This window comes from Tachysurus fulvidraco, chromosome 21 (assembly GCF_022655615.1).
Source record: "Tachysurus fulvidraco isolate hzauxx_2018 chromosome 21, HZAU_PFXX_2.0, whole genome shotgun sequence".
NCBI lineage: Eukaryota > Metazoa > Chordata > Actinopteri > Siluriformes > Bagridae > Tachysurus > Tachysurus fulvidraco.
Genome location: NC_062538.1, coordinates 15,532,868 through 15,548,304, shown reverse-complemented (window position 1 = coordinate 15,548,304; position 15,437 = coordinate 15,532,868). Strand labels below are relative to the sequence as shown.

The following is a 15,437-nucleotide window of genomic DNA, read 5'->3' as shown; positions in this document are numbered from 1 at the left end:
TTCCTTGCACCCAGATGCCATTGTTTACATTGTGGATGTAAAATACACTGATGTTTTCATAAAGTAAAGAAGAAAAACAAGTACTCCTTGTGACCCCTACAAAATTTTGTCTGAGTGAACATTCATTCCAGTTTACATTTAATTCATAACTGACAAAGTGTAATGTATTACTTAGCCTACTTTTTTTTTATAAGAGGGAAAAAGTCACAGGTTTACAATACACACACTTCTAATATACATCCATCAACCTGTTTACATGCTGTTTTTGCACACTTTTTGCTCTTTGCACATACTGTCTCACATTTCAGTCGTTTGAGTTTTGTACATTATCTCAGGGACCTGCTGCTATAACACTGTGTTATTCTAGTATTTCTGCACACGCAATATTGTTTGAACATACAAAATTTACACTGGTTGATTATCTTTTGTGTATTGTCTTGTATTTTTTGTCTGCACTGTCTTTTATCCTGCACTGTCTTGTTTGTCTTCTGTCCTGCACAGCTCACTGTCTTGTTTGTCTTGTCCTGCACTTTTTACACCAGGTTACACAGATGCACTTTTAACAATTAACCAAGTGCACTAATGCTCGTGCTAACCGTTAGCCAACAAAATAGCGTTAGTTTTTCCTCGAAATTAACAACATAAAAGACAACAAATGACTTCTTACTATGTTGTGTTGTCCTGTGTTGTGTTTTCCTGTGTTGTGTTGTTGTTCTGTATTTTGTTTTCTTGTGCTGTATTGTGTGTTGTTCAGCATTGTGTTGTTCTGTATTGTGTTGTTGTTGTTTTGTGTTGTATTGTCCTGTGTTGTGTTGTTGTTCAAGTTCAAGTTCCTTTATTTGTCATTTTGCTACATGTTGAGACATGCAGTGGAATGAGATGTCATGTCTCACAGTTCAAACAGCGCAACATCCATACAGACATTAAACATAAAACAACACAAAACACAAAACAAAAAAACATAAAACAATGAAGCAGGGGGCAGTACAAAAAAATAAACTCAAGAAATAAATATAAATACAAGTATGTAGACTCTACAATGCTTCCTTGATATTGTACACGTGCAACAGGAGGCATTCAAAGTCAAGCAGCTGGTAGAGGACTAGTGCAAGATGCAATGTGCAACACAAGCATGTAAACATGTGTATTGTCTGTGGGTTTAGTACACCGTTTTTAGTTTTGATGTGCCAGTGTGCTCATGCTGGTGAGTGCGGCTGGTGGCGGTTAGGTGGGTCACATCACAGATGGCCTGTATATTTTCAGGGGTCGCAGTGGAGGTTTGAGTTTAGGGCTCTCACAGTTTGGGAGAAGAAACTGTTCCACAGTCTAGCAGAGCGGGCTCTGGTGCTCCTGTACCTTCTTCCTGATGGTAGGAGCTGAAAGATGTTGTTGGAGGGATGGGTGGGGTCCCCCACCATGCTGTTGTCCTGCTCTGGCTCTGTCTCTCTGTAGTGCGTTTCGTTGTTGCTGATCACCGATCACAGACCAATCACAGTTGTGTCATCAGCAAACTTGACGATGCGGTTGGAGCTGAACTTTGCAATGCAGTCGTGTGTCAGCAGCGTGAAGAGCAGTGGGCTGAACACACAGCCTTGTGGTGTGCCTGTGCTCAGTGTTGTAGTGCTCGATGTTTTTTGGCTGATACGCACTGACTGTGGTCTTCCAGTTAGAAAGTCCAGGATCCAATTGCAGAGGTAGTTGCTAAGGTCCAGCAGTTGCAATTTTTGAATGAGCTGTTGTGGGATGATTGTGTTGAATGCTGAGCTAAAATCTATGAACAGCATTCTGACATGGGAATTTTTGTTTTCAAGGTGTGTGAGGGCTAGGTGGAGGCTAAGGGCAATTGCATCGTCTGTGGATCGGTTCTGGCGATATGCAAACTGCAGCGGATCGAGGGTGTTGGGGAGTCTGGTTGTTACATTTTTCTTGACTAGCCTCTCAAAGCACTTAATCACAATTGGAGTCAGTGCTATGGGACAGTAGTCATTCGGACAAGACACAGGTGCTTTCTTTGGAGCCGGTATGATGGTTGTGGATTTGAGACATGTGGGGACGACTGCCTGGCTCAGTGAGGTGTTAAAGATATCCATAAGGACGTCAGTCAACTGCCGCACAGGCTCTCAGTACCGGCTTGGTATACCGTCGGAACCCGCAGCCTTGCGTCAGTTAATCATGGATAGGGTTTTCCTTAAATCAGCTGGAGACAGAGCACCTGGTCATTGGGCGATGTGGGCAGTTTTTTTGCAGGTGTGTTATTCTGCATGTCAAACCGCAAGTAAAAAAGGTTCAGTGTGTCAGGGAGTGATGTGTTGTTTTCACAGGCCTGTGGCAGAGGCTTGTAGTCTGTGATGGTTCGGATGGCTTTCCACAGGCTCTGTGTGTCTTTACTGTCTGTGAAGTGGCTGTTGATTTTGTCTGCATATGTCCGTTTAGCTTTTTTGATGCCACATGACAGATTGGCTCTTGCTGTTCTAAGAGCTGCTTTATCTCCTGACCTGAAAGCTTCATCTCTGGTCTTTAGCAGCTCATGAACCTCTGCTGTCATCCACTGCTTTTGGTTTGCCCGTGTGGTGATGGTCTTTGTGACCGTGACATCAACAATGCACTTTTTGATGTATGCACTCACGGTTTCAGTATACTCCTGCAGATCTGTGCGGTTGTTGTAGGTGGCTGCCTCTCTGAACATATTCCAGTCCGTGCACTGAAAGCAGTCCTGGAGTTTTGAGGTAGCATCCTCTGGCCAAACTGTGATAAGTTTCTGAACCAGTTTTGTGCGTATCAGGAGTGGTCTGTATGCAGGGATTAGCATAACAGATGTGTGATATTAGAACCCGAGGTGGGGGCGGGGCTCAGCCTTGTATGCATGCTTCTGTGTAGTGTAAACCAAGTCCAGTATATTATTTCCCCTTGTTCCAAAGTTCACATGTTGGTAGAACTTCGGTAACACTGTCTTTAAATTGGCATGGTTAAAGTATTCATGTTCTGTATTCTGTTGTTCTGTGTTGTGTTGTTCTCTGTTGTGTTGTGTCATGTTGTGTTGTTGTCCTGTGTTGTATTGTTCTGTATTGTGTTGTGTTGTTCTGTATTGTGTTGTTCTGTGTGTTGTTGTTCTGTGTTGTATTGTGTTGTGTTGTTCTGTGTTGTTGTTCTGTGTTGTGCTGTTCTGTATTGTATTGTTCTGTATTCTGTTGTTCTGTATTCTGTTGTTCTGTATTGTGTTGGGTTGTCCTGTGTTGGGTTGTGTTGTGTTGTTGTGTTGTGCTGTTCTGTGTTGTTGTCCTGTGTTGTCCTGTTCTGTGTTGTATTGTGCTGTGTTGTTCTGTGTTGTTGTTCTGTGTTGTGTTCTTCTGTGTTATGTTGTGTTGTGTCACACTGGTTTTAGCTCCATTCCATAGGCAAACTTATCACAGGTTTTCTTCTTATAATTTGATTCTATGTAAAATATTACTTGGGTTTGGAGCAGAGACATCAGAAGGCATCACAGCCAACGGGAACATCCCACATTGATCATTGAATTATCTGCAATCTGCCGTCTCAATATGCTACACATATAACATAACATAATGCATTGACAAAGAATGAGAAAGATGCATATACAAACAGCAGTTTTGAAGGTTACATCCCATATCAAATCAGAATAGGCAATAACCAAATCACCACCATACATTTGTTTAGTCAAAACATTATCTTTTAAGTCAAGACCTTGTTGAGCATTAACAATATGGTCATCCTTTCTTTGCATTATGATATAATGATTAACACATTATGTAATAACATATTATTATATATTTTGGTAACTCAAAATCAAATTCTGGTACAAAGTGTTATCATGTGGTAATCATTAACAAAAATAGAAAAGTGATCATGAGTTGTGGTGACATGTTTTCCTGTGTGAAACTATTACTTTGTAAAATTGTTGTGGACATGTGTTAGATTGATTTCACAAGCCTCATAATTAGTGTGGGGTGCCCCACATAAGGGTTGTTTTTACAAGGCATCAAACTTGCAAATAAAACCAATGTAGTTTTGTCACAGCATTCTATGTCCAGTCCTTGCCATTCTCCTGATGGTAACTGTGTGATAAACCTAAAAGTCCTTAAAGTCCATTCTTTTAAATTCTTCTGTAATATTGTGTTGTTCTGCATTGTGTTGTGTTGTTCTGTGTTGTGTTGTTCTGTATTGTGTTGTTCTGTGTTGTGTCGTGTTGTTGTATTGTGTTGTTCTGTGTTGTTGTTCTGTATTCTGTTGTTCTGTGTTGTGTTGTTCTGTGTTGTTTTGTTCTGTGTTGTTCTGTGTTGTGTTGTTCTGTGTTGTTTTGTTCTGTGTTGTTTTGTGTTGTGTTGTTCTGTATTGTGTTGTTCTGTATTGTGTTGTGTTGTTGTTCTGTGTTGTGTTGTTCTGTGTTGTGTTGTTCTGTCTTGTTTTGTGTTGTGTTGTTCTGCATTGTGTTGTTCTGTGTTGTGCTGTTCTGTGTTGTGTTGTTCTGTATTGTGTTGTGTTGTTCTGTGTTGTGTTGTGTTGTTCTGTATTGTGTTGTGTTGTTCTGTGTTGTGTTGTTCTGTATTGTGTTGTGTTGTTCTGTATTGTGTTGTGTTGTTCTGTGTTGTGTTGTTCTGTGTTGTGCTGTTCTGTGTTGTGTTGTTCTGTATTGTGTTGTGTTGTTCTGTGTTGTGTTGTGTTGTTCTGTATTGTGTTGTGTTGTTCTGTGTTGTGTTGTTCTGTGTTGTGTTGTGTTGTTCTGTATTGTGTTGTGTTGTTCTGTGTTGTGTTGTTCTGTATTGTGTTGTGTTGTTCTGTATTGTGTTGTGTTGTTCTGTGTTGTGTTGTTCTGTATTGTGTTGTGTTGTTCTGTGTTGTATTGTGTTGTTCTGTGTTGTGTTGTTCTGTATTGTTCTGTGTTGCGTTGTGTTGTTCTGTCTTGTGTAGATTCTCTTTCTATTTACATTTACATTTGCATCATTTGGCAGACGCCTTTATCCAGACCGACCTACGGATGTGCTTAAGTCTTAAGTCTCTCGTTGCACGGCTAAGCGGAACTATTGGTTGTCGTTAGAGACGATTCCCTTTTTATTTTGTTAACATAACAATCTGTATGACTTGATTCACAATGAAAGAAAGAGCCTCGTTGGTGTTGTATTTTATTTTAATACCGAGCGTTATTGTTCAGGCTTTTGAACCTATAAGCACAAGCATTCTGACAGGCGCTGGTGTGGCCGCACTGGGAAAGAAACTGTACAATTATTTAGTGGAAACATGTAATGAGCACTGGGTCGGATTCAACAAGACTGGTAAGAGATCATGTGTTTAAATTATTGTCTGTATAAAGGTTACTCATTAGCTGGATGTTTTTTGGATTGTTAGAGTTAGTTAATCTTTTTGTTTTTGTTGTGTGTTGTGTTGCTGTTCTGTGTTGTGTTGTGTTGTCGTCCAGTGTTTTGTTGTGTTGTGCTGTCCTGTGTTGTGTTGTTCTGTGTTGTTGTCCTGTGTTGTGTTGTTATGTGTTGTCCTGTGTTGTGTAGATTCTCTTTCCATTTCCATCATTTGACAGACGCCCTTATCCAGAGCGTCTTACAGAAGTGCTTAAGTCTCTATCATTGGATACTGTAAGAAATAAAAATGCATAGTGTAAAAATGAGACGATGATGTTGAAGATCTTAATGAAGAACAAGCAGTTTATTCCAGCATAGCAGTGAAAAAATACATGATGTACTTTGGGTTCGTTGGAGTCAATAAGAACCCTAAGCAAATCCTGCTCAAGCATTATATACAGTTTTCCCTTTTGGTAATTTAAATGAAGTTCCGCTTTGAACTTCATTTAAACTTTGCAATGAACTTTGTAAGAACTGAATGTCTCCCAAATGGCTGGGCTACACCTTGTTGTCTAGCTGATGTCTTTAAATGTTAATCATGGTCCCGTACACCTTGTCTTGGTATTGTTACAATTGTGATCAACCAAGTGGTCACTTTAAATGGCAATTGCGGCCACGTAGACCTTGGCTTGGTATTTGTAATGACAGATCATGGGACGGAGGAACCATTTGCACGCTCTTAAATTCAAACTCAAGGTACAACAGGCGTAGATCAGAATTAGCAGACACGATATCGAAGGAGAGGCAAAAACCAGAAACAGTAATACAGGCAGGAGGTCGGGGCAGGCGGCAAACAATCATCGAACGGAATGAAATCAAAACAGAGTTGTTTTTTATTTAAATAAAAAAAAACAAAAAAACCAAGAATACACAGACAGGAAACCACTCAGACCGATAGCAGCGGCCAATCGAGACTTCGCACAGAAATAGGGTTCAAGTTCAGCTTATATAGGAAGCAGGTGATTGAAATCAGCTGGTGGAGTAATTATGACAGGAGCGGTGGATTGTGGGAGATGTAGTTCCGAAGTCGCTAGAACTCGGGCGAAGGTTCCCTCTGGTGGTGGTCGGGAGGCGAGACAGGTGCTTCATTCATAACAGTATTGTTATCAAGCAAGTGGTCACTTTAAATAGTAATCGCGGTCACGTAAACCCTTTGTTTGTGGTGATCCTTAATGTCCTGCTGCTGTTCCCATATTTATAACTGAATCAAGTTTATATGTTTAAAGTCCTAAATGTATTACCTTATGATATTTACATCTTTTTAGGAATGAGCTCTTTTAGATGTGCACCTTGGAGTGGAATTTGGGTGCAATTTCTGTAATTTCTTAAAGTCCCCCCTTGAATGCTTTTGGCCCTGAAGCATCATATCACTTCCTTAATACAGATCACACCTCCCATTTTTGGGCAGGTGCCCAGTGACGGTGAAGCCCTGCCTTAGGATGATCCCCTTCGGCCCTCAGAGAATCTTACCCGTCATCGAAACTTCACCTCACGCACACTGGTTTTAGCTCCATTCCGTAGGCAAACTTATCACAGGTTTTCTTCTTATAATTTGATTCTATGTAAAATATTACTTGGGTTTGGAGCAAAGATATTCAGAAGCCATCACAGCCAACGGGAACATCCCACATTGATCATTGAATTGTCTGCAATCTGCCGTCTCAATATGGTACACATATAACATAACATAATGCATTGACAAAGAATGAGAAAGATGCATATACAAACAGCAGTTTTGAAGGTTACATCCCATATCAAATCAGAATAGGCAATAACCAAATCACCACCATACATTTGTTTAGTCAAAACATTATCTTTTAACTCAAGACCTTGTTGAGCATTAACAATATGGTCATCCTTTCTTTGCATTATGACATAACACATTATGTAATAACATTATTATATATTTTGGTAACTCAAAATCAAATTCTGGTACATCTTCCTCAAAGACTAATTGTCTGCTGGATTCAATGACATTGTCTGTAGAGTGAAATTAACATATGAAAAGTAATATTTTCCTATGAACCAAGCTGTCTCTGGAATCATACAAAGTAAAGTAACCTTAATCAGACAAAGTGTTATCATGTGGTAATCATTAACAAAAATAGAAAAGTGATCATGAGTTGTGGTGACATGTTTCCCTGTGTGAAACTATTACTCTTGTAAAATTATTGTGGACATGTGTTAGATTGATTTCACAAGCCTCATAATTAGTGTGGGGTGCCCCACATAAGGGTTGTTTTTCCAAGGCATCAAACTTGCAAATAAAACCAATGTAGTTTTGTCACAGCGTTCTATGTCCAGTCCTTGCCATTCTCCTGATGGTAACTGTGTGATAAACCTAAATGTCCTTAAAGTCCATTCTTTACAGTCAATACATTAACTCTGATTCACTAGGTTCCAGACTTAAAGATACCATGAGTTAAAAACATTGTTCAACTTTTTTTTAAATGCAACAAACTGGGAAAGAAGTGTAGTGTTTGATGTCAAGTAGGTCTTTAACCGTTGTTTGAAAATAGCTAGTGACTCAGCTTTTCGGAAAGTTCATTCCACCACCTTGGTGCCGGAACAGAAAAGAGTCTTGTTGTATACTTACCTCTTACCCTGAAAGATGGTGGAACCAGTGGAGCAGTGCTGGTAGCTCTGAGGGTGTGGGGTGCAGTGTGAGGAGTGATGAGGGCTTTGAGGTAAGAGGGAGCTAGTCCATTTTTGGCTTTGTAGGCCAGCATCAGTGTTTTGAATCTGATGTGTGCAGCTACCGGAAGCCAGTGGAGGAATTACAGCAGCGGGGTGGGGTGCGAGAACTTAGGCAGGTTAAAAACAAGCCATGCAGCTGCATTTTGGATCATTTCAGAAGACAAATAGCGTTCATAGGTAGACCTGCCAGTACTGAGTTACAGTAGTCCAGTATTGTGATGATGAGACTGAACAAGTACCTGAGCAGCCTATGTGGGCAAAAATGGCCGAATCCTTCTGACGTTGTAGAGAAGGAACCGACATGAGCAAGTCACATTAGCAACATGAGAGGAAAAGGACAGTTGATTGTCCATGGTTACCACAAGGTTGCGAGCTGTGGCTGAAGGGGTGATCAGATTTAGGTTATGACCACAAGTCTCATATAAAATGAGTCAGTCACTCCTGGTGTGTTTTTGTTGGGATAACCTTACACAGAATGTTGCGTATTAGTGATGCGCGGGTCGTCTCATAACCCGAGGGTCCTGCGGGCGACCTGTGGGTCGGGATGGGCGGGTAAAGAAATTGTCACTTTACTGCGGGGTGGGCTGGGGTGGGCTGGGGTGGGCCAATAATTTCATAAAAGCGGGACCCGCGGGTCTGGTTTTTTCCAACCCGCGGGTCCCGCTTTTATGAAATTATTGGCCCACCTCAGCCCACCCCGCAGTATCACTATTGCTTATTAATTCAAGATGGCGCCGGTGAGGCCTTCGCGGTTGCTCCGGTTACACTTTGCCTTTTTTGTTTATATTTATTTATATAGATGCAGTTTTATTTATAGAAAATGGACATCATAGATATGACAGAGCCACTCTTATATCTATTGGTGTACAATACACACCCTTCATCGTTTTTAAACCCGGGCCCATGCTGGCCAAGAGAGATCCTGAGGGGGAACAAAGGACGTGACCCGCACCGGCATCCGTGAGGGAAATGAGCCTTCATCAGGAACAGGCATGCGTGGTGGCTCTAGGAGCCTGTGGCAGGGACTAAGGAACATTACGGACTATAGAACACCTGCTTCTAGAATGGGGAACACGGAGGCTTCTCTGGCAGACGATCTAAACACTTTTTACGCTCACTTCGAGGCTGCAGCTAACCACGCTAGTGGTGCTAGCAGCACAAACAGCATGCACGCTGAGAGAGCTAGAAAGGTAAACACGTTCACCAGCTTGGAGCATGACGTGAGGAGGGCATTCAGGAAAGTGAATACCAGGAAGGCAGCAGGACCAGATGGCATCACAGGTTGGGTTCTGAAAGCCTGAGCTGAACAGCTGTTCACAGGCTATTGTCCACGATCAGCCACCTGGACTGCAAAAAAGGAATTATGCAAAAATGCTGTTTGTGGACTACAGTTCAGCGTTTAACACCATAATTCCCTCCACGCTCACCTCTAAGTTGGAGGTCCTGTGACTCAGCCTGCCACTGTGTCAATGGATCTCCAACTTCCTGACAGACAGACCACAAGCCGTACGGGTGGGCAAACACACCTCATCCACCCACACCCTTAGCACTGGAGACCCCCAGGGTTGTGTTCTGAGCCCCCTGCTGTACTCACTGTACACGTATGACTGTGTGGCCACTTCCAACTCCACCACCATCATCAAGTTTGCTGACGACACTGTTGTGGTGGGCCTGATCTCGAAGAACAACGAGACAGGAGACTAATAACCTGGAGAGTGCCAGGAAAACAATCTTCTCCTGAAGGTCAGCAAGACTAAGGAGTTGATAGTAAACTTCAGCACAAAGCAGGAGCGGTCATACCAACCGCTAAACATCAACGGGACCCCAGTAGAGAAAGTGGACCGTTTCCAGTACCTAGGTGTTCACATCACACAGGACTTGTCTTGGTCCTGTCACATCAACACTCTGGTGAAGAAGGCCTGACAGCGTCTGTACCACCTGAGACGCTTAAGGGACTTCAGACTACCCTCTCAGAAAAGACTTTCTACACCTGCACCACTGAAAGCATCCTGACGGGTAGCATCACTTCCTGGTTCGGGAACAGCACCATGCGGGACAGGCGAGCCCTCCAGAGGGTGGTGCGATCAGCTGAACTTACCATCCACACTGAGCTCCCTGACCTGCAGGACATCTACAGCAAGCGGTGCCGGATCAGAGCCAGGAAGATTGTAAAAGCTCTCAGCCATCCCAACAATCGACACATTTCTTTGTTGCGTTCAGGGAAATGCTTCCGCTCCCTGAAAGCAAACACAGAGAGAATGAGGAGAAGCTTCTTCCCGCAGGCCATTCGGAGTCTAAATCAGGAAACACCCAGGATCTAGTACTGGAGCTCTCTCTCCATCTACACTGTTTTTATGCACACCTTTTGTTTTGCATTGACACATTAACTCCGGACTGTCACTGTCACTTCAACTCTGGACTGTCACTGTCACTTTAACTCTGGACTTGCACAGCAGTGCCATTTTATACACTATATACACTACTGTGTTTACACACCATACTGCAACTGGACACTTTAAGGACAATCTTTAAAAAACCATATATATTTATGTATATGTATATTTATGCATATGTATATACATTATTTCTCCACTTAAATTTTCATATTTTATATAGTTTTTTATATAGTTTATACTTTTTTATTTATCTATCTCCTTTTGGTTTTGATTTATTTACAATCCTGCACAACCCGCCTTATCCAGATTCTTTCTGATCTAAATATAAAAGGATTTATGTAACACTGTATACGTTTATCTAATAAACTGGCAAACTCAAAAATGATCAGAAAGATATGAGAGAGATAAGAGAGATTCTTCAAAACACATTTTTAGTACACTTATAACTTATAGTGTTGTCTGTCAGGATTAAAGGCTGTAAATCATGCAGTACCTTGTACACTTCCAGCTCTGCTTCATGTTGGAAGTGTGCTGTGGCAGTAAACAAGTGCACAAATCCACTAGACATTCCACGCTGATAAATGTTATTGGCGATTAGCTGACTGACAAAGTTTCTGCCTGTGCCAGTCCAGCCGTGCAGCGAGAGGACGAGGGGCTTCTTCGGGTTCTCGTCGTTCATGAAGCCGGACACAGCTTTGAGGACAACACGAGATGCTACATGCTGGCCGAACAGCTTGCTCTCCAGATCTGCTTCAAGACCTGCAACAACAGAAGGATTGGCCATTAAGCAAAAACACACTAGATGATGAGATGGATCCCTAAATACAATGAACCAAAGAGGCACCTTGCACCTCCAGCACTTGACTGATCCCACCATCTTTCAGGGTAAGGAAGGTGTGCATCAAGACTCTGTTCTGTTCTTTCAGAGTTATAACTATCTTGTGCTACAAGTCCTCAAACCATTTCTGAACAATTTTTGAAGTACGGCAGAGTGCATTATCCCGAGCACATCAGTGAGCCTCCTAACACTTTCCCATTTTTCCTGCTTCCAACACACCAGCTTTGAGAACTGACTGTTTACTTGCAGCCTGATATATTCCACAGCATTGTAAGGAGATAAAACAATTTCCCTTTACCTGTCAGTGAAATATGAAATATTATGTCTGATCGATGTAGAAGTATTGTTCTGATTAGTTTCTTAATTGGATCAGGTGATTCATCCCCTTAACAGATGATTCATCCCTAGGTCATGAACTTGCAATATCCCTGCACAACAATCTGATCACCCCTTCAGCCACAGCTCGCAACCTTGTGGTAACCATGGACAATCAACTGTCCTTTTCCTCTCATGTTGCTAATGTGACTTGCTCATGTCGGTTCCTTCTCTACAACGTCAGAAGGATTCGGCCATTTTTGCCCACATAGGCTGCTCAGGTACTTGTTCAGTCTCATCATCACAATACTGGACTACTGTAACTCAGTACTGGCAGGTCTACCTATGAACGCTATTTGTCTTCTGAAATGATCCAAAATGCAGCTGCATGGCTTGTTTTTAACCTGCCTAAGTTCTTGCATACCACCCCGCTGCTGTGCTCCCTCCACTGGTTTCCGGTAGCTGCATGCATCAGATTCAAAACACTGATGGTTGCCTACAAAGCCAAAAATGGACTAGTTCCCTCTTACCTCAAAGGCCGTAGCACTCCTGGCACTGCACCTCAAAGCCTTAGAGTTACCAGCACGGCTCGACTGGTCTCACCATCTTTCAGGGTAAGGGGTAGGTATAAAACAAGATTCTTTTCTGTTCTCACACCAAGGTGGTGGAATGAACTTTCCGAAAAGCTGAGTCACTAGCTATTTTCAAACAACGGTTAAAGACCTACTTGACATCAAACACTACACTTCTTTCCCAGTTTGTTTCATTTAAAAAAAAGTTGAACAATGTTTTTAACTCATGGTATCTTTAAGTCTGGAACCTAGTGAATCAGAGTTAATGTATTGACTGTAAAGAATGGACTTTAAGGACATTTAGGTTTATCACACAGTTACCATCAGGAGAATGGCAAGGACTGGACATAGAACGCTGTGACAAAACTACATTGGTTTTATTTGCAAGTTTGATGCCTTGGAAAAACAACCCTTATGTGGGGCACCCCACACTAATTATGAGGCTTGTGAAATCAATCTAACACATGTCCACAATAATTTTACAAGAGTAATAGTTTCACACAGGAAAACATGTCACCACAACTCATGATCATTTTCTATTTTTGTTAATGATTACCACATGATAACACTTTGTCTGATTAAGGTTACTTTACTTTGTATGATTCCAGAGACAGCTTGGTTCATAGGAAAATATTACTTTTCATATGTTAATTTCACTCTACAGACAATGTCATTGAATCCAGCCGACAATTAGTCTTTGAGGAAGATGTACCAGAATTTAATTTTGAGTTACCAAAATATATAATAATATGTTATTACATAATGTGTTATGTCATAATGCAAAGAAAGGATGACCATATTGTTAATGCTCAACAAGGTCTTGAGTTAAAAGATAATGTTTTGACTAAACAAATGTATGGTGGTGATTTGGTTATTGCCTATTCTGATTTGATATGGGATGTAACCTTCAAAACTGCTGTTTGTATATGCATCTTTCTCATTCTTTGTCAATGCATTATGTTATGTTGTATGTGTACCATATTGAGACGGCAGATTGCAGATAATTCAATGATCAATGTGGGATGTTCCTGTTGGCTGTGATGGCTTCTGAATATCTTTGCTCCAAACCCAAGTAATATTTTACATAGAATCAAATTATAAGAAGAAAACCTGTGATAAGTTTGCCTATGGAATGGAGCTAAAACCAGTGTGCGTGAGGTGAAGTTTCGATGACGGGTAAGATTCTCTGAGGGCCGAAGGGGATCATCCTAAGGCAGGGCTTCACCGTCACTGGGCACCTGCCCAAAAATGGGAGGTGTGATCTGTATTAAGGAAGTGATATGATGCTTCAGGGCCAAAAGCATTCAAGGGGGGACTTTAAGAAATTACAGAAATTGCACCCAAATTCCACTCCAAGGTGCACATCTAAAAGAGCTCATTCCTAAAAAGATGTAAATATCATAAGGTAATACATTTAGGACTTTAAACATATAAAATTGATTCTGTATTAAATATGGGAACAGCAGCAGGACATTAAGGATCACCACAAACAAAGGGTTTACGTGACCGCGATTACTATTTAAAGTGACCACTTGCTTGATAACAATACTGTTATGAATGAAGCACCTGTCTCGCCTCCCGACCACCACCAGAGGGAACCTTCGCCCGAGTTCTAGCGACTTCGGAACTACATCTCCCACAATCCACCGCTCCTGTCATAATTACTCCACCAGCTGATTTCAATCACCTGCTTCCTATATAAGCTGAACTTGAACCCTATTTCTGTGCGAAGTCTCGATTTGCCGCTGCTATCGGTCTGAGTGGTTTCCTGTCTGTGTATTCTTGGTTTTTTCTTTTTTTTTTATTTTTTTATTATTATTTTTTTTTATTTAAATAAAAAACAACTCTGTTTTGATTTCATTCCGTTCGATGATTGTTTGCCGCCTGCCCCGACCTCCTGCCTGTATTACTGTTTCTGGTTTTTGCCTCTCCTTCGATATCGTGTCTGCTAATTCTGATCTACGCCTGTTGTACCTTGAGTTTGAATTTAAGAGCGTGCAAATGGATCCTCCGTCCCATGATCTGTCATTACAAATACCAAGCCAAGGTCTACGTGGCCGCAATTGCCATTTAAAGTGACCACTTGGTTGATCACAATTGTAACAATACCAAGACAAGGTGTACGTGACCATGATTAACATTTAAAGACATCAGCTAGACAACAAGGTGTAGCCCAGCCATTTGGGAGACATTCAGTTCTTACAAAGTTCATTGCAAAGTTTAAATGAAGTTCAAAGCGGAACTTCATTTAAATTACCAAAAGGGAAAACTGTATATAATGCTTGAGCAGGATTTGCTTAGGGTTCTTATTGACTCCAACGAACCCAAAGTACATCATGTATTTTTTCACTGCTATGCTGGAATAAACTGCTTGTTCTTCATTAAGATCTTCAACATCATCGTCTCATTTTTACACTATGCATTTTTATTTCTTACAGTATCCAATGATAGAGACTTAAGCACTTCTGTAAGACGCTCTGGATAAGGGCGTCTGTCAAATGATGGAAATGGAAAGAGAATCTACACAACACAGGACAACACATAACAACACAACACAGGACAACAACACAGAACAACACAACACAGGACAGCACAACACAACAAAACACTGGACGACAACACAACACAACACAGAACAGCAACACAACACACAACAAAAACAAAAAGATTAACTAACTCTAACAATCCAAAAAACATCCAGCTAATGAGTAACCTTTATACAGACAATAATTTAAACACATGATCTCTTACCAGTCTTGTTGAATCCGACCCAGTGCTCATTACATGTTTCCACTAAATAATTTACAGTTTTCTTTCCCAGTGCGGCCACACCAGCGCCTGTCAGAATGCTTGTGCTTATAGGTTCAAAAGCCTGAACAATAACGCTCGGTATTAAAATAAAATACAACACCAACGAGGCTCTTTCTTTCATTGTGAATCAAGTCATACAGATTGTTATGTTAACAAAATAAAAAGGGAATCGTCTCTAACGACAACCAATAGTTCCGCTTAGCCGTGCAACGAGAGACTTAAGACTTAAGCACATCCGTAGGTCGGTCTGGATAAAGGCGTCTGCCAAATGATGCAAATGTAAATGTAAATGTAAATAGAAAGAGACTCTACACAAGACAGAACAACACAACGCAACACAGAACAATACAGAACAACACAACACAGAACAACAGAATACAACACAGAACAACACAACACAATACAGAACAACACAACACAGAACAACACAACACAACAC

General features: G+C 41.2%; 1 protein-coding gene across 1 annotated transcript in view; it reads right to left on the bottom strand.

Annotated features, from left to right (window-relative positions):
* Positions 1–15,119, bottom strand: part of LOC113663973 (torsin-1A-like) — a 67,046-nt gene extending 51,927 nt beyond the window's left edge. Inside the window, exons 1-2 of the mRNA XM_047805905.1 lie at positions 14,939–15,119; positions 10,956–11,221 (exon numbers count right to left, since the gene is read on the bottom strand). Coding sequence (XP_047661861.1) covers positions 10,956–11,221; positions 14,939–15,119 — 447 coding nt within the window. The remainder of the gene's footprint in view (positions 1–10,955; positions 11,222–14,938) is intronic.
* Between the last annotated feature and the right edge of the window lie 318 nt (positions 15,120–15,437).